Source organism: Grus americana, chromosome 11 (genome assembly GCF_028858705.1).
Source record: "Grus americana isolate bGruAme1 chromosome 11, bGruAme1.mat, whole genome shotgun sequence".
Taxonomy (NCBI): domain Eukaryota; kingdom Metazoa; phylum Chordata; class Aves; order Gruiformes; family Gruidae; genus Grus; species Grus americana.
The window spans coordinates 8,417,536-8,436,863 of NC_072862.1; the positions used below are offsets into that span (position 1 = coordinate 8,417,536).

The 19,328-nt window shown below is 42.0% G+C and overlaps 1 protein-coding gene across 11 annotated transcripts in view; it reads right to left on the minus strand.

Annotated features, from left to right (window-relative positions):
* ATXN7 (ataxin 7) overlaps nt 1–19,328 on the minus strand; it is a 92,371-nt gene that overhangs the window by 53,630 nt on the left and 19,413 nt on the right. For 5 of the 11 annotated variants that reach the window (XM_054837746.1, XM_054837751.1, XM_054837744.1 and 2 more), the window contains 3 exons: nt 12,420–12,648; nt 12,025–12,285; nt 11,288–11,356 (listed from right to left, as the gene is read on the minus strand). In XM_054837746.1, coding sequence (XP_054693721.1) covers nt 11,288–11,356; nt 12,025–12,274 — 319 coding nt within the window. In that variant the 5' untranslated portion in view covers nt 12,275–12,285; nt 12,420–12,648. Of the gene's footprint in view, nt 1–3,478; nt 3,503–10,760; nt 10,888–11,287; nt 11,357–12,024; nt 12,286–12,419; nt 12,649–19,328 lie in introns of those variants that run through there. The other 6 variants (XM_054837749.1, XM_054837748.1, XM_054837750.1 and 3 more) reach the window with 5 other exon arrangements.

A 19,328-nucleotide genomic window follows, 5' to 3' on the forward strand; every position in this document is an offset into this window, starting at 1 on the left:
TTCTCTGGTCCCTCTGCAGCTAACAGTGTTTGTCACTTTGGGAAGATGGTTTATGAAGACATATGAATGGACCTAAATACACAGGGGGAGGGGGAAGAAAAAACGAACTTTTCTCCCTTTTGTAGGCCCCCTAGGACAAGAAATGCTCTGCTCTTGGGAAAAAAAGTACTGAATTGGGCACAAATTTTAATTTTTAGATATCTCATGTCAAAAAGGACATAAGAATAAACCTGATTATACAAGCCGCGAGACAGAGAGAATCATTCTTATGCAGATAAAAGATTAGACATATCTGGTGTATGACTGTGCAAAGACACACATGCAAGCAGTGTCCTGCACCCCCCGAGAAACCCACAGACCTCAAACGATGGTCCCGGCACACCGTGTTACAAGACCAGGCCTGTTTGCAAAGGCCTATAGAGGAGATGTTGCAGAAGACTTAAGGAGTGAGTATTAAGCAAGACACACAGCAAAGAACATATGGAGTCGGTATTTACAAAAAGCATGGAAAAGAACATTTCGGAGCACTAGTTAACTGTCCCCAGATGACTCAGGATGACAGCACTAAGATTAACTAGGTAACAAAAAATTGAGAGGTAAACAGAATCTTTTGATATTATGACAAATTTGTACAGTTTACCACCCTCCAGGACACTGAAAACAAATAACACATCCACCTTCCTAAAGTAGACAAAAGATAACTACTGCAAACTTATCTAGGATAACAAAACTGTGGTTTACAACAGAAGCGGATCCTTTGCCAGATGCAGCAGTTGCACGCGCATGGATTTCAGGACCTAGGCTGAGGTCTTCAGTGCAAACCCGCCCCAAGACTACGGCAATCTCTACTGGTGCCTATCCAGGGTAGGCAGGAAGCCAAAGCCACTGCTGCCAAACTTGTTGAGCCAGTCTTCCCAGTGCTGGCCCACAATGCACCGCTTTGTGTTTGGAAACTGCTCAAAAGCTTTTGCTTCCAGCAACATGCGGAGCACTTGGGGAAAGATGCCAAAGGAGTCCATGAAAGGGTATCACAGGGCCACCATAACAGTACGGACAGCCCAAATGCTCCTGTCAGTTGGTGACATCACCCTGAATCACAAACGTGACGACGAACGACACGGTGCTTCCTGTGAAGCCCTGATCTCACACCACCACTCGTAGGAGTGCAGGAAAACTCTTAGCGTGATTAAACTATAAATAAAACTGCTGATGTTGCACCTTCCCATCATGTCTTCCAGTTTTACAATGCAGAGCACCATCTACCTGGACTGTGATTTTGGTCCAGGGGCCTTCCTTCACATGGTCGAGGTTATCCACGATGACTCTTGATGGTGTCAGCAGGATGACGGAGAATTGCAGCCTTGCACAGAGAACCCCTTTCTCATCCCAAGCAGTTGTAAACAAGCCTCACACGAGACACGCTGACAGCGCACTGAAGATTCTACTCCTGTGCTCTACCTACTCCACAAATAAAAATAGCATTCTTATCTCCAAGGCTATCAAGTCAACACTTCAGATCATTAAATTCAGGCCACAAAAACAAAAGAAGAGACTCGCAAGTTTTATTTCAGCAGTGACACAGTGGTCCGTGCCCCTGCACTTCAGGGCATAGGCTGACAGGCAGGCAGAACGAGAAGATAATTTCCCAAACAAGGGCTGATGCATTTTGGACTAGTTCTCCAAACACCCCATGGAAATAGCGGTGTTGAAATAGCCAGGCAAAGCAAACCAAGTCAGCTGGCTATCAAAGCAGGTCCTACAGAAGCAACAACAGATAAGGAGAGGGCTCTGCCCAGCCTACAAACAAGACACAGTCAAACTCTATCAGGTATGGTTCAGACATCAGTATTTCTCCTCAAGACTCAGAACATAACTGGTAATAGAAGTCTTCCTTCAATCACTCACAAAAAAGAGCATTTAGGACAAAAATTTGCAATCCATTACATAAACACATATTACACAGATATATTGAATTTGGTTCAAGACTTCTCTGTAAATTATGAACTACAATACAGAACAGAAGCTCCTCAACAAGTATGATTTCTACACAGTTGCTTTGGGTAACACGACTTACACAGAAATGAAAAACAAAATTGCCTTCTGAAATTCATCTTTAAGTACTTTTATGAAGTAAATGCTGCCTATCAGGAAATTCATTTAAGCCTTTCCTCTCAAATACTTCCATTTTGTACCAGCAAGAGCAGGATGGCTGCCATCTCTTCTAGCCGAGCAGAACAGACACATTCAAATAGAGATTATTCATTTTAAAAAAAACTAACTGAAGAAACCCTCCTAAAACCGAAAAGTATATTCCTTACAAACCAAAGCCATCTAGTTGTCAGAGGCAAGTTAAACTCCTTTAATACATTTCTAGAGTCATCCTAATTGAACTGGAGTGAAACAATTTTAACATTTCCTGGGAAAAGGGGGAAAATTCCTGGGAAAATTTATTATTTTGAAAGCTGCTTTCCAAATTATTTTACATGACTGTCTCAATAATCCAACACCCACAGTGTCTGACTATTGGGAACAATTTTGCTTCTTTGAAATATCCATCAAAAATACAGCCAGTTAACCCAAATTTTTGCAGAGTTCAAGGCCTCTGGATATTCCACGCTACTACAGATTTGTTCTGAAGGAAGAATAAGAATATTTAGTACGGTTCACATTTATGCGTACTGTATAGATGATTCCTCTCACTCCTTTTGGCATCGTTTGCAACAGCCCTCCATAGAGATAAAAATAAATTATGCTGTAACTCTTCCTCAGCAGAGTAACCCAGATTCATATAGCATTCTCTCCAGTTCACAGAGTTACTGGGAACCACCTCGGGAACTGCAGGCAAATAAACTTTTCATTTCTATTACCTAGTTTTCTAACGTGGTTAATTACTGAAAATAAACTTAAAACCTAACCAATATTTTAAATAATATAAACTAATTCTTACTTGCTGTTTACTTTTCACAATACACTTACCTATTATAACTGATCCTGACTTATACTACGGTTACTCACTGATACGACATCTCTAACACTCTTAGAGATAACCAAGATACAAGATCTACTATACCATACGATCACATAGGTAGCCACGTAAAAATCAGATCAGATTCACTCTGAAATAAGCGAGTATGACCCAATGGATTCTAGGATTACCGGACCAAAGACATGCTGGAAAATTCACCATCACTTTGTCTTAGAAACAACTTTAAAGTCAGAATGCAACCACTATTTCACAAATGTTTCACTCGGCAGAGATGGAGGAGCTGCTCAATCCAGCATTACTGGGAGGGAAAAAAAAAAAAAAAAAAAAAGAAAGAGATCCTAGAACCACACCCTAGGTGTAAACCAATGCAGATTTTCTTCTGCGTTTTAGCCTGAAACAATAGCCAGAGGGTGTCATTTAGGCTATATACACCTTGATAAAGCAATGGCTACAATATCTAGGGACTGACAAAATGTTTGCATAGCGAAGTACCTCTCTGCCAGCTGTCTGATCACAAGGTTGTAGTGAACGTGGCTGTCTTGCACATGCAACGCTGTCGCCCACCGAGCCCCATGACCTGAGCCCGCGTCCTCCCTCCAGACACAAGCAAAACCTTTGTTGACTGCAGTGGCTCACGACAAGACTTCACATCCCCAGATACCACTTAATAAACTGGCAGAACTCCAATCCTCCCACTGACAACATCTACTACGTCATTTACGCAGTCAGTGAAAAAAAACTTGGAGGCAGAAAACTGAATTTATGAAGGGCAAAATACCACAGAATTTGACATTAAAGGAAAACAAACATCCAATTTACTGTGTATTCAGTGTATTATTTGCTTTTCAAATTTAACTCATTAAAGCTTCTACACTCCATCTGAATGCAAGCTGCTATAGGACTTTCAGGCAACTATATCAGCGTGAAATTGTCCAACAAACTTTCTTGCAAGTAAAACCGTAAGAGCTCTAGATTTCAGAACAAAAGCACACATCACGGACTTACAACCTCAAAGTTGCTCCCTATTGGATTTTAGCCCTTCAGCTGCTTTGTACACATTTTTTCAGTGCCAGTTGAGAACACTGCATTTTCTATTACACTACAAACAGCTGATGAAAGATGCAAGTCCTGCTTAGCCACAGAAAAGCAGATCAAGAACACTGCGTAAGTTTTCTGGCTGTTATAATCCCACCAGAAGAGAAGGCAGGCATAACCAATTATCCCTTTCACCTGTTATTATCAATGAAATTTGTCTATGGGCTATGCTGAAGCTATTGGAAGTTGAAATCAGGGTGAGGGTGAGCTTGTAAATAAGCAATCTTTCTCATGGGAAAACACGTTACCACAAAATAGCTTATTTCACAAGGGCTGACAAGCAACGTTTACACACAAATAACTGAGCATTTGCGTATTTATACTCTACTTGAGCCAATAACCTAGAATATTTACCATCACAGTGATCATTTCCAAAGCTAGCGATCATGACTCCAAGTGACATGGGAGCAGCTGTGCATGCAGTTTACTTTGATGAAGTCATACCCCATAGTATCTGGGGTTACCACTTACCACGAGAATCAGTTTGAGAGCCACTGCATCCTGGCTCACAGCTGCACACAGCCTGCACAAGCAGGGAGAACTTTTGACTGTCCAAAGCCATCTAGCAACAGGAACACCGATTACAATAAATTCTGCTCCTTTACACTTTTAATTCCCTTTGCCAGATTTTAACACTTGCTGCTAAAAACTTAAGGTGTAAGTACAAAGCTGTATTCATCTCTGTGCTGTCACCTGCACTGTAAGAACATCTAGGAAATAATGTTGAGTACCATACATACAGGCAACCTCCACAGCAATGGTAATTTTCTTCATTAAAAGGGAAGAGAAACAAATTTTAAGCATCTCATAGACTATTTAGAATACTTAATTACAAATCAAATATTATAATGATTTGTGAGAGATGAAATCTCTTCTGTCTTGTAAGTGATAACAGATCACACGCATCCCCAGCCGGCCTTTGGCAGTTACAGCCACAGGCGAGGCACAGTCAGACAAGGTGTGAGAACTGCGTGTGTTTTCTTTTACAGAAGAAATCGCTTTTAAAATAGTTACCTCGGAGAAAGTAATCTGCATCCTCTTAACCCAATTTATTCAAAAGTACCCTTCACTAAGCCTTTTTCTCTTTCCTGCTCTACTTAGATGATAGTGTTATCAACTCATGTGAAAGGCATATTTCTACATAATTTTTATCCCATTGTTATTCTCTTACTGAGCATTTGTTCTTAGATGTGGAACAGAAACTACACAAAAACCAGTATTTAATCAAGTACTACCAAGATATCACCTCTTCTGCACAGGGATAACCTAGCTAATCATACATACCACTTAAAAAGCATTAGAAAACAGTGAATTCCTGACTGTTGTGTATAACTATAGACAACTATTTCAAAGGTTCCTGTAAAAAAAAAAAAAAAATCCTGCTTCCTCACATATTATGGATAGACTGAGGCAGTTTTGTGGCTGCAGTTCCAGTGAAAGTCCCAAAGGCCTTGCAATATCGCACTAATAATATGGTAATATCTAAAACATGTAAAGTATGTTCAAAGCATAAAAGATGACACAGTTCTAACTTGCAGTCTAACATCACAATATTCTATTTATAACATGTGACTCATCTCACCAGAAATAATTAAATATTGTAAACAGAACTTGGATTTAAGGGAAAAAAACACAACAAGAAGAAAATGAGGGCCACTCACTGCAGATAATCTCAAAAGTAGCATCCTTTCAAACTGCATGTTTTTCAAGCTACCTCATAAAGTCTCTACAATTTTCTTAAACAGTTAAATGCACTTTTAAAGTCTCCTTGTAATTGTTTTACGATAACCAGTCCACAAATCCTTAAAACGCTTTGTGTAAATAGCCAATTAAAATGCAATGAAATGGAGATTCGTCTGATTACAGACTGAGAAAAGCTATGCAGAATGTCAAAAAAGAAGCATGGCACTTTGTGCTGCTACCTTAAAATATTTATTTCAATCTATTAAAAATTCTCACAGTGTATTTGCAGGCAGCCTAGGACTACAGAGCCCTCTGAGCATCTTTGACGTGATTTAACACAACAAAAATCAACTCAATTGAGCACCTCCCAAGGCTGAATAAAAACAAATTTAAATTTGAAATAAGATGCTGTCTCTTGCTTGTATTTACAACTTAATATTGGAACACAAGTTTCAGCAATGCTTTAATTATTTATTGAACCTGCTGCTGGGAAAATTCTAGACCTTGGGTCTATGTGATAAAGATGCTTCCAGCAAGCCCTCCTGGCCCCGTCCTGGACATCACTGCTCAATCCCAGCACGGGCTCAAGAAGAACAAGGGTTCATGGCGTAGCTCTCAGTATGCTCACAGCTCTGCTAACTTCCATTAATAACAATTAATATAATCAAATCTCCTAGATTCTGCTGAATGCCGCAGAGCTTCATGGAGTCTCTCTCCCCCCCGCCCCAGGACATACTAACTGTCCAAGACCAGGAGTTCAACAGCTATCGGATAACATGATGCTGAACGGAATTTGCTCCCACCTGCTCTCCTGATAGATTCCTATGGTCAGAAAGTCACTGGCAGACTGTATGGATGCTGTAAGGGTGGCAAAGACCTCTTTTTAGCCAAGATTCAATAATCTTGATCAATGACAATTGATCAAATTGAACTCAAGGCTCACATTACAAATGTTCTACCCTCCTATACATTGTTGCCAGTTAGCTATAAACTATGGTGACAGTACTAGTGAAGTGTTTGGAACAGGCAGCACCAAGGGATTCACCTCTCAAAGGATGTAACACACACCAAAAAAAAAAAAAAAAAACCAAAACCAAAAACCGCTGCGTGTGTAACTGAAAAGATGAGATGCTGGAGCTCTTGCAAAGACACCCCATGGTTTCAGCATGCTGTAAGCTATCAAAACCAAACAATTTTAAATTGTCTAAGCAAACCTCTCTTCTGTTCTCCATACTTTTATTTTCCATTCTGAGATGCTATAGATTCCTTTGCATTTTTACACATATTTCAAAATTATTTCATGAGTCAATATAAGAATCTAACAGACTTTCACCCCAACCACTTCAAAAGGGTTGCACACATTAACAAGTATTACTGCAAGTAACGATGATCTTTGTTAAGAGCAGATAGGTTCTTTCTCTCTGTCTCTTCAATACGGCGTCAGGGGTCGTGGTGGCTTGGTTTTTTTTTGTTTTGTTTAATTTAAAACAATGTACAAGATAACTGGTAAAAGCTGGAAATTTACTGCAGTGAGAATCAAAGTTCCTGGACCGGGGGGGGTGGAGGGGGTGAGGGAGGGTTGAGCCCCCAGTCCCAACGAAGAGCTTAAGGCCTCGTCATTTCTACTCAGAGCTTCTCTACTCTTCCACAGAGCAAAACATGCCAACCTGTCGTCAAATTTTGCAAGAAGCAAAAGTTCACTCTGTTGAAGCCTGTCAAAGTTACCATGAATGAACTCTGCGCTTACAAGCACGGTTCTATTTAGATGTCATCTTCACAACAATAATGGGCTAGAAAAAGTTTTAAAAGCAAACCAAATTCAACACAGGTTAGCAAGAATCTCCTGAAAAATGAACTTGTTTGCTGAAATGTTGCCAAGAATTGATTACAAAATTTGACACTAAGAATCATTTTCTTCAAATTAAAAATATCAGATACTACAGACACATCAATCTCCTTTTGAGACCTGCTGCATCTCCAAAATGAACCGAGCATATGTGAGCACGATGGCTGTACCTGATGACACACACTTCCAGCATCACACAAACAAGTTTCAAAGAAGATGCACTTCAGCAAAGCATCATTTTAAAATATAAGAAAAAAATGCATGAAGAGGACTAGATTTTCTGCCTTGCTGTTTCAGAAGGCACTTACAGATTATAATGCAACATGCTATACTTGCTTCGTCACAGCAAGAGCTGTGCGGCAGGGGAATCACACCTTTTGCTGGTTCACAAGCAGTAACTAACTAAGTGACTGTATGAGCTAAAAGATTCTGTCATGTGAACTACATATGAAAATAACTGTATTACAATTGCTTCTAACATGCTCTGCCATCGATAGTATTGCTCATCACAAGAACTTCGGTGTACGTAGTCAATTTTAAAGGGTACTTTAAAATAAATTTTTCCCATGATTAAGGATGCTCCTTTCTTGTTTCCATCTGTTGGGGATTTTCCATACCAAAAGCGAGCCAAGTCCATTGGGCTCGTACCTTATTCCGGCAGCTCTAATTTCTACATCAAAGCTCAGTACGGACTGTTACTGCCTCAAAAAGCAACATGTAGGAAAGCATCCAGCAAGTTTTTCGCTTTGGTGAAGGCCTGCAAGGATCCCAGCAGGAATGATTGCATATTATGGATTAGCAGAATAGAAAGCATATAAGAACAGTGAAAAAGAAACAGGGAAGAATGAGAGAGAAACATTGGGAGCTTGGGAAGCCCAAATTCAATTTCTAGTTCTTACTTCAATGTGAGCTTGGTCATGTCAAGAAAGGTTAGATACAGAAAAAAAAGTGTTTGAGACTATGAACTAATTTTAGTTTCCTGATCCCTACATGGAACTAGCATCACTGACAGGTATTAAGGACTCATCAGGCTTCACAACCACCTGCACGCTGAGAGAGGAGCTGCCTGGTCAGCAAATAGGAAATGCCAGTGACAAAGGTGTGTCTGAAATCCGGCCTCTCTCCACAGCTTGCAAATGCTGTCCTGAAATTACACATTTATGTCTTTTTTTATTCCTTTAAAAGAGTACCAGGCATCATTCTTTTCCTTTAAAGCATAATAAAAGGAGAAGCTGGGAATGTTAAGCCCCTTTTTAATACAGTGTTATGACAATGGGAACACTCACTCTTCATTCAGGAGACCCAGACTCCAGTGCCTGCAAGCCTGAGATCCACCTCTCGCCCCCAGGCAGGCTGATGAAGAAGCTATTCCCACTAGAAGACGCAGAAAAACGGCATCTGGGAAAGGCAAGATCTACAACCCAGAACAGGTACACAGGCTGGCAGGAGCCTGACCTGACAACTGTTAAATAAAGAAATAGAATTGGGTTCAAAATCAAGAACTATTTAAGTGGGCTGTAAAGTCATGTTCCCTCCTTCACTCCCTCTTCAGGCCATGAATATTTAATTCTTTTATGCAAACTGGAAGAGTTGCAATGCAAGGTTAAATTAGCCTAAATAACTTTGAAATCCTTTTGTGAAGTTGGGCCTCTGACTCAACTCCCAATCTGTAGAGAAAGAACTTTCTTACACGACGAGTTGTGCTGTTAGCCGTATTTAAAATACCGTGTGGTACCACGACAAAAATCTTGAGGTTCGAGTTGATTTGACAAAATTTATACCTTTGATTCACCTTTCTGTGATAAGATCCATAGTTTAGACAGTCCAATTACTTAATAAATGTTTGGTCCTCAATTCTGAATGTAAAATTCTTCCTGGGAAAAGGAATCGGTTACAGTGTTCTCCAAATCTTATTTGATAACACCACACATACACATGCTGGCATGTTTTGCTACTCCTCTAGTTCTTTAAGCGCAAACTTTAATTAATACTGCTTTTTCTTTTGCTTTATTTTGCAGAAGGCCAAGCTCCCTACAGACTAGCTACAGGTGTATGCCAAGGCACTGTCTCATTCATATGTCATAAAGCAACCAAAATAAATAGATTTCTGGAAGCCTGACAGAGCTACTGAGTTTCACTTTTAATTCTCAAGGTGTTTTATGAACTTCCTTCAACTTATAACCCTACAAATCATTCATATAGTTGGAGTCAGTGAGAAGCTGTGTTTCAGTGGTCAGCCCATGCAAAAAACAGTTTCATGATCTCTCTTCAGAGGAAAAAAAAAAAAAAGAGAGATTATTCTTCACCCTGCCAGCTAATCTTTAAAATCTGGAAACCTTAGATGCTCACATTTTAAAAGGTACAAATAAGAATGTTTGAAAATCCTTATCAGTAAAATCTTTACTAGAAAAATGTGTATGGTTATTGTTATAAATGCTGCTTTAGCACGTGAATGATTTGCCTATTCAGAAATAAATTAAGTATCCAACACAAATGTTAGATTGTAACTTGGCAATGAAGCAATAAAGTGATTTTTAAAATGCCTAGGAAGTTATACATACACATAGAAGATGGCAAAATGGCACAAGTGATTCTGAACGCTGCAGCATGGCTGCCTAATGCATCTTTCTTACAGGTCAGTGACCACTGACTCCGGTCCTAGAAATTTTTTTTTTTTTTCCAAATTTTAGCAACACTAGGAATTCTACAATAAATAGACATTTTGGTTCAGCCTCAATATGGATCACTGCCTCACAATCTTACTAGCCCATGCCACCCTGCTTTAGGTCTCATTTGCTGTTTGCAGCTCATGAGTAAGTAAGCACTGAATCAGATCATCTCCTAAGGTCCTGGCAAGTCCTGCCTGCTGTGATCGTAAACTAAGTTTACAAATTCCATCTTCCATTTCTAACAGTGTCAAATAAATCACTCAGGTCTAACTGATCTAGTATTTAAAACAGTAAGGCTTATTCTACGGCTTACTTCTCAGAAACAGAAACTCCGACAGAACCGAGCTAGCGCCAAAAATATTAAGAAAGTTTTACAACATTTCTCTGCTATAAAACAATTGTTAAACTGGAAAAACAAACAAATTGAACATCACAAATCAGACTCATCATTGGTTTTTTGTCCACTCTGTTACAAAGTTACCAATAATCTGTGGCTTTCATTCATCGTTTGCTACAACTTCAAGTAGCGTTGTTACTCTTGAAAGGACCTAGGCCGTTAACTGGCTTTTGCTAATCACAGGTGAAAGGTCACTCTCATTCGGCAGTACACTAAGAAATAAACATAACACATTGACAAGACAGAGAAAGGGAGCAGTGTTCAAATATTGACATGGATTGTATTAAGAATCAAAATATTTTAGCTCAAGAGAAGATGTTATCAGTGCTGGTCACACAGCTTCCTTAGGACTATTTATAGCCTTAAAAAAAAATCCAACTAGAAACACAGTAAAGACAGTAAGTAACCTATGCCCTACCTTGTAGTTTTGAGATTATATATTAATTTAATAATAAGGCCAATAACACCACTCACTGACAGGCCACAAGTCCCAAATCCAGAGCAATAGGATTGAAGATAAGTTTTCTTTCTCTCATGCACATCCTCTCATAACTAGTTATGAGCAGGAAAACTTCTCTGCGCACTTTTCTTCAAGAATGAATCGCACTCACCTTCTCGGCAAAGTCGCATTGCTTCTCGGTTTCTTCCGTATTCCTTGAAACTTTCTTCTAATGCTGTTCCTAAAACCGAAAAGCCACAAGATCTCGATCAACGCCAAAGTCGGAGACTAGTGCTGACCCCCTGCTACTGACCTGTAACCCACTCCCCTAGGAGAACAACCCGGCACACCAGGGATACGCGCTCCTATCGCTGCGGCAGTAAACACAGCTTGGACAGAGCGAGACCTGCCGTCCCGTCCCGTCCCCTGGAGCGGGTGCGGGGCCGGGGCTGCGGGAGCCGCTGTCAGCGCCGGGGGACGCCTCACCTGAAGCTGGCGTTCCCCCCCGGCCCAAGCCCAGGCTGAATCCAGGGCAGGAGGTGCCGGCCTCCGGGGACTGGCTCAGACCTCCTCGCACCGTGTCCCGGATTACAGGAACTGGGGCAAGCGCTGCCCGCTCCGCGCCGCTCCTGACTCCCCGGCCGGGGAGCGCCGCCGCCTCGGGAACCGCGTACCGGACAACGAACTCGGCCGCGACGTTGGAAAGGCGGGGGGGCGGGGGGGAACGGACCCAACCTCCTCAACGGGCGCGGGACCCGCGGCGCCCTCCCGCCGGGCACCCTGCCGTGTCGTATCGGCGCCCCCCTGTCCCTCCCGCGACGGGGCCGCGCCCGGGGCACCCCCAGCCCCGCGGGGAGCGGGGGCCGGGCCGGTAGAGGAGGTTGGGGGGGGGGGGGGGCGGCCGCTCACCGTCGTTCCCGTGAAGTTTAGCAGCATCGACCCAGTGGCTCCAGGGCTGCCCCAGCATCGCCTCGGGGCTGGGCAGGGACCTGCGCTCCCCGACGGCCGCCATTGCCGCTGCGGTGGCGGCGGGGCCGGCGCCGCTCCCGCCTCCTCCGCCTCCGCCTCCTTCGCCGTGGCGGGGCCGCCGCTGCCGCTGCCTGGCCGCCGCCGCGCTGCGCTGCTCCTTTCTGACGTCACCCACGGCCCGCGCCGACATTCTTTCCGCTGCTATAATGTAACGAGAAAAAGTCATCGGGCGCTTAAGGTGGCGCCGAGCTTTTAAGGAAGCGCCTCGGCGCTGTCAGCCCGCTCGCTCTCCTCCCCGCGGGGGAACCTGAGGCCCTGGGGCGGTGTCGACTCACCTCTGCGGCGGCCCGGGGGGCAGGAGCCGGGTGCCCATTATTGTACGGGGAGCACTCCCTTCCTCTTCACCGTGTAGGTGAGGCGCGTTTGTGTGTTTGCGCTAACAAAGCAGCGGAAGGGGGCGGGCGCGGGGGGGGTGTGGGGGAAGAAGAGCAGGACTACGCCACCCGCCAAGCGCTCCCCGGCTCCATGGGCCGCCTTTCTCTCTCCGTACCACGGCCCGCGACCCTACAAAAACAACGGCCGCATCACAACCCCGCCTGGCACCCGCTGCCCCGGGAAGGGGGACGGACCAGCGACGCTACGCGGTGGGGTGGAGCCGGACTTACGCGCCCCGCCCCTCCTCACCGTTCCACCTTAAACCCGGTGCCTCCTTAAACGCAGCGGCGAGCAGGAAACTCGCTCCGGGCGGGCGGCGTCCGTCACCCCCCCCCCCGCCGACTTCGGGCGGGCGGGGGGGGGGACGGACGCCGCCCGCCCGGAGCGAGTTTCCTGCTCGCTGCTGCCTTCGTTATACTCGTAACCTGTCTCCCAGGGGCGGTCTTGTCATTGTTATTCCGCTTTTTTTTTTTTAACCAACTTTTTTTTTTTTCCCTAAACTTTGGGATGACGTTGAGCGGTGTTAAAAGCGAGGATTAAAGGATGCTATCGTGCCTGAAAACTCTTAGTAATAAAGTTTAAGCTCTGCAAAATCAAGTTATTTGATACAAAAAGAAAAAAATCTGTTTTTAGAATCCATTTATTACAGAGTTTTCTCTCCAATCGACTAAAACATTCAAGTACCAATGTAAAATTAAACTTTCAGGCCATGATCTGCAGAGATTTCTGGCTGCACTTGATGCCACTGTCAGTAATAGCATCCTCAATGAACAGCTATAAATGTATATAAATCTGATCCACTGCCTCCTCTATAGGTACTGAGCCCACGTGTACGCTCGAGTGGAACTGCTCACAGATCCCACAGGCGTATTTGCAAAACTAGACAGCAGAAATCAAAACTGTAAATAAATGTGTTTAGACTACGTGACCCCAGTACTACAGAGGTGTAAGTACGCAGGGGTTTAACTAATGCTTTGCTATTTTCATTTAAAGTGTGGAACTATGCAAGCTAAAGATATTTCTTTCCCAATTTATGCATTTGAAAGATGTATAAATACAAGCTTATCAGACAATCGTCATATTGGATAGGTTGTAATTATAAGAACAGTTTCAGTGTTCCACCTAGCTGATAATTTATGTCACATTCAGAATGTATCTTGTAAAACTGTAAATTAATACAGAATAGTTAGCGAGATTTTTCTCCCCTCTTGATCACTGTAAGACTAATTTAACTGGTTAAATAAAGGCAAACATCATGAGATTTAGATAAAGATAGCAACAATGACTTCTACAGCAGACATGCGTAGCAGGATTAATTAACAAAGGCTATCAACTTCTTGAGTGGGGCCCTGATCTTTGAGTTACACATGTTCCTAACTGTACTGTAGCTTCCCCAAGCAGTGGAACAACTCTTACAACTTAGGTCTGAGCATGAGTAAAGGTGTTTATGTGAACAGAGTCTAAAGATAAATGATGAATGGAGGGCATTATTATTTGAATAATTATCAAATAGTATACTTTATAATATAGAAAACTACTTATAATTAAAGCTAAGAACAGCAGTGACAGAAAAATGTCGGTCGGGTGCTAAACAATTTCTGAACAGAACCTAAGCTGCTTCTGTGGTGTGGAAGTCAGATAGGAAAAAAAAAAATCTAAGTGATTTCTTTTAAGCTTAGTTCTTCAAGCACTCCACAAACGGAGTCTAATAGAACATCTGTAGCTGAATTCAAACTCCAGCCATAGGACAAGGCAAGTTACAGACAGAATTATATTCTCTGTGTCTCACATTCTGGCTTATACTACAAACTTTACTTCATTCATACAGCTCTCCTTTGTTCTGGAGGAAGCTGTTAGAAAGCTGCCTCAGCTGCGGTTTGAAAAAGATCCTTGATACATCTGAGTGTCAATCAAATTTGTAAAGGCTTTAGCTATTATTTATTTTACATAGGTCATAAAGCAAATATAGTGATGGGTGACCAAACAGCCAAAGAATACCAACGCCTACCTTTTAATAGTGCTGATGGATTTATGTCAAATTATGCAAAAGTAAAATGTCTTAATTTGGCAAAATTACATTGATTAGCTAACTACTTTAATAAACCAATACATTATCAACTTTTCAGTTTCTAAGGTTGACTCTCATCAAGTTATTCAAAAGCGCCTCTTGCTTTGGAAGTACCATCCGAACAGGTAAAGTGCACACCACCTTTATTTCATACATCTTTATCTCCTTTCTTGTTCTTTTTTGCTCTTTCAAACTGCTTGTTGCACTTTTCCCCTCCCTCTTTCACAACTTTTCTTTTTTCCCCTATATATTCCCACTGAAGATCTGATTCTGCAGCCTGGGCCTCAGGCTGTCCTTTAGGAAACCTTGTTCCACTAGTAAAAGATTTTCCCACTACGCCGTGAATACATCAGTATTCCAGCAGAGGGAGGAAAGTGGCAGCAGAAAGATCAGTTCATCAGTTCAATGCACAAGACGGATTAGTCAGAGAACAGGAATAGGGGCAGATGAAAAACTAATTTTACAAGGACTGGAGGTGGAGAGAATTTTCTTTTCCCACAAACTCACTAGGCTGAATATGTGGTTGGCTTTTTTTAAGCACACGAGTTCAATTCTCTTAAATTGTTTCCGTAGTGCTATACATGGATGCATTGATGATTTTAGGGAAAAGTAGGGAAAAACCTGAAAAGCCATCGTGTCAGGAGGAGATCAGAATTGAAAACACATGTGCAAGCTGTAGATTTCGAACACAGGTGACTATTACATATCTGAGACATCCAGGTCAGGAGTATGGTCATCCAAAGCTCCCCTGGCAATCAGCAGAGAGCCAAGGATACTTTTGGGATCAGTTTGGTCCCTTCTGGTCCCAAGCATTTTTTGAAGAAGCATTTCTTTTCCCGCTGACCACAGAAGGAGGCAAGGATGACCACGCACATAAATTGGGCACCTTCATTAGGCACCCAGAATTAAGTGGGATGGATCTGCTCAGGAGTGGGCAGAACACTGAAGTGTGGAAAGCCTAGAAGCCAATGCTCCTTTAAGAGAACAACAAGTGGTCCAGAAATGCTACAATTCAAAGAGCTTAACTGAGGAAGCAAAATAGCCCAAGTAGCAGCATCGCGACTGAGACGGTGTGTGAATAGCCATAGACTGCTTGTATGTGTGAATGAGAACAGGTATTCAGAGAATAGAGAGAAAAACCATGGAGGAGTAAGTTACGCTCAGATAGAAAGTGGAGAGGGAAAAACGTGAGGCAGGAAAACAGCAGAAAACAGTGGATGATGCAAGGAAAACAGCCAAATAATGAAATGAAGAAAGCATAAATAAACAAAAATACAGCACAGCCTGCAAAAGGAAAGAAAGAAAGGAGTCAAGAAGAGGAAACAAAGCATACAAAAAAGGAAAACCCACAGCTTTAAAGCTAAGATTTAACAACATATTAAACATGGTTGGTGATACTATGATTAAACGTATGCCTACAAACAGCATGCAACTGCTTAAAACTGCAGAGGATTGTTATTTTGTGGCATGACACTGCAGGCATTTTTTCACCTGTACCGGCAGGTTTCACTCTTTCGCCAGGTGGTCCGGGAAAGCCGTTCAAACAGGGAACACCTACCTCAGCTGCTCAGTTAGAATCTGTAAGACAGCCTCCGAATAGGACCTGAGATATGATAATTCTTAACTGGAATGAAAAAGGAAGGATGGATCTGCAGACGAACTCTTTAAGAACAGAAGTACAATGATACGGTTCACCCATGATTTTCCACAATGAAAGTGAAAGGATGCAAGAACTGAAGTGCAAAGGGAGAGACACGAAGAACCTACGAGGGTGTCACTTTATCAGTACTCAGAAGAAAGAAAAAGTGAAATCACAAAAAAAGTCTGTCAAGGAAAAGATCGGAGGCGCATTACGACACTAAAGGAAATCGAATAAGTTAATTCTAGCCAAAAGGTATGAAATAATAAAGAAGGGCTTAAAAACTAAGAAGAAATATTATTAGCGAAGACTTGTTGGTAGATGAGATTCAGGATGAAATGACAACTCGAGTAGCTCATACACTGCAGTGAAGTCCCGACCCTCCTGTCTGCTCCTGTTGACAGCAGTGGAGCAGGGAGTTCATTTTGTGCACTTTAAAATATATCTCCAGTATGAGGAGTGTAAGAATATAATTGGGCAAGTAGCGAAGCAAGAGATTAAACGTTCATATAAATCAGCATGTCCAGACGATCAGAGAACTATCCAGCCATAACAAAACAGACCATTTCATTTAAGCCCCACTATAGAAAAATATTAATACATTAAGGAAAATGCATTATAGTAATCTGTTGTTCACCCTCACCTCCAGTGAAATCAAACAATTTCTCCCTTTGTAACTATACACAGGGCCATGATCCTGCAGAATAATAATCCTGAGCAGAACACAATAAAAAATTACACAACAATCCATGCCAGTCTATTATGCTTTTCCCACAGATCCTGGAAACAGGTTGATGTGTATAATTTTATTTATGAGCAACACTTCAAAGGGGAAGCTGAAGATGCTCATAAGTGCTACTTTAAATACTGGAATATGAAATTATTGTGGATACCTACTATAAACCACCTGTATCAGGGGAAAGAACAATATTGTTAAGATTAGAAGACTAACTTAAAAGTACCCTTTTCTGAGAAGAAAGAATAGGGGAGTGGAGGCTAATAAATGTAAGTAAATCTGAGAAGAATTCTGCATTAGGATGAGAGTGCAATAGATGCCACCAAACTTCACAATGACTATACTGAAGATAACAATATTTTACATCCAAATTATAAATCTACGTCATTGCCATGTGTTAATGAAATCTATAGTATCTAACGAAATATTGCAACCGCTTCCTTCTTTACTTAACTATCAAATATGTCTTAAAGGCAAGTCAATTTCTGCAAGAATTGATGACATAGCAATCTAAGCAGAATAAGGAGCATAAGGCATATAGGAACACAGATCCTTGCCCTGCTCAGTTGTCACTAAATACTGTCAATTTTTGAAGAGACTTTTACAGAGAAAACACTGAAGTGTGACACAAATTTTTCAAGTGTTAAAGGTAAATAGGTAAAACCACACAAAATACATCCAGTTAACGATTTGGAAATCAAACTAATCTTTATTTATTTTACATAAGGTATTGAAATCACCTTTTGAATTTGGAAATGTTAACACAATTTTGGCAACCTAACTATGCAGATGAATCATTTTAATCAGAGGAATCAGAAATGGGTTTGACCTTTTAAATTCTCATTTATACACAGAGAATACGATATTACAATTTAGAATGACTAAAATACACAGTTATTCAGGTCAATTGTAACAAAACATTAGCACTGAATTTCCATTTGTTGAAATCAAAGCACTTAATGGGAACAGTCTGATATCAATGATTTTCCGATGGAACCTAACTACCACGCAAGGTTTCATAACTCTGCCTCGTTTCTTGCCAGCTTGTCTACTTGGCTCCTTGGCAATTCATTGAGGCAGAAGACTCTGGGTCCAAGCACAGCCCACAGGACTCGAGTTCCTTGAGACCACAATGATGCCCATCTATGATGTGAAGCTCCCCGAGTCCTCGTACCCTCAGAAGTTTGACATACTGATTAACATCAAATCAAGGATCCTGAGAAGCCTGGCACAAGGAAATTTAAATTTATACCATTCTGCTCACATCTGATTGCTGCTTGCTGGTGTTGCCTGCACTGACCACGCGCTTAGCACGTTAGCAACAAAATAGCATACAAATTGGACATGGACAGGTCTATGGGACTTGACACGATGCATGCAAGGGTGCTAAGGGAGTTAGTTTGAAAGGTCATGGATGTGGACCATGAGATTGGTGGCAAACTGGCTGAACTGCTGTGCTCAAAGGGTGGTAATGGCTCAAAATCAAACTAGCAATCAGTCACACACGGAGTTCCTTGGGGGTCGACACTGGGCTCAATCCTATTCAACACCTTTTAAAATGATCTGGATGATAGGAGTAAATGCATCCTCACCGAGTCTGCATATAACACGAAACTTGGAAGACAGGTAGATACACTGGAAAGAATGGTCGCTATGTACAGAGACCGTGACAGGCTAGAACACTGGGCCAGTTCAAGACACGTTAAAAAAAACTGGACAGGGTCCAGGAGAGGGCCACCAAAGTGATTAGAAGGTTGGAAAACTTACTGAAGAAATGAGAAAGAATTGTGTTTCTTTGGCCTAAAGAAGAGAAGGTTCAGATGGGACGTAATCACAGTCTTCCAGTAAGGAAGATAGTTATAGAGAAGATGGAGGTACTCTCTTCACAAGAAACACAGTGACAGGGCAAGAGGCAACAGGCACAAGTTGCTTCAGAAGTTCTGTCTGGATACAAGAAAAAAATATTCACTCCAAGAACAACTAAATATTGGAACAGGTTTCCCAGAGAAATGGTGGACTGTCCTTTGCTGGAAGTACTTAACACATGGCTTGACCAGGCCTCAGATAACCTGCTTTCAACAGAAGGCTGGACCAGATCATGTCCAGAGGATTCTTCCAATCTGGACTTTCCTATGATTATATGAAAGACTGATAGCTGTTGTGGCCCTATTTAGTGACAAGGAGCAAGGAAAGAGATCAGAACAATGCCAATTTTAGTTTGCAACCCCAGGCACTCTGAGTTCACTAATATAGCCACTTCTCAGGCTGCTGGAAAATCCAGGGGAAGCATTTTGTTATAGAAACCTCCAATATTACAGTTTCCAATTGCAAGAGCCACACCATAACAAACATTCCTTGCTCTTCTT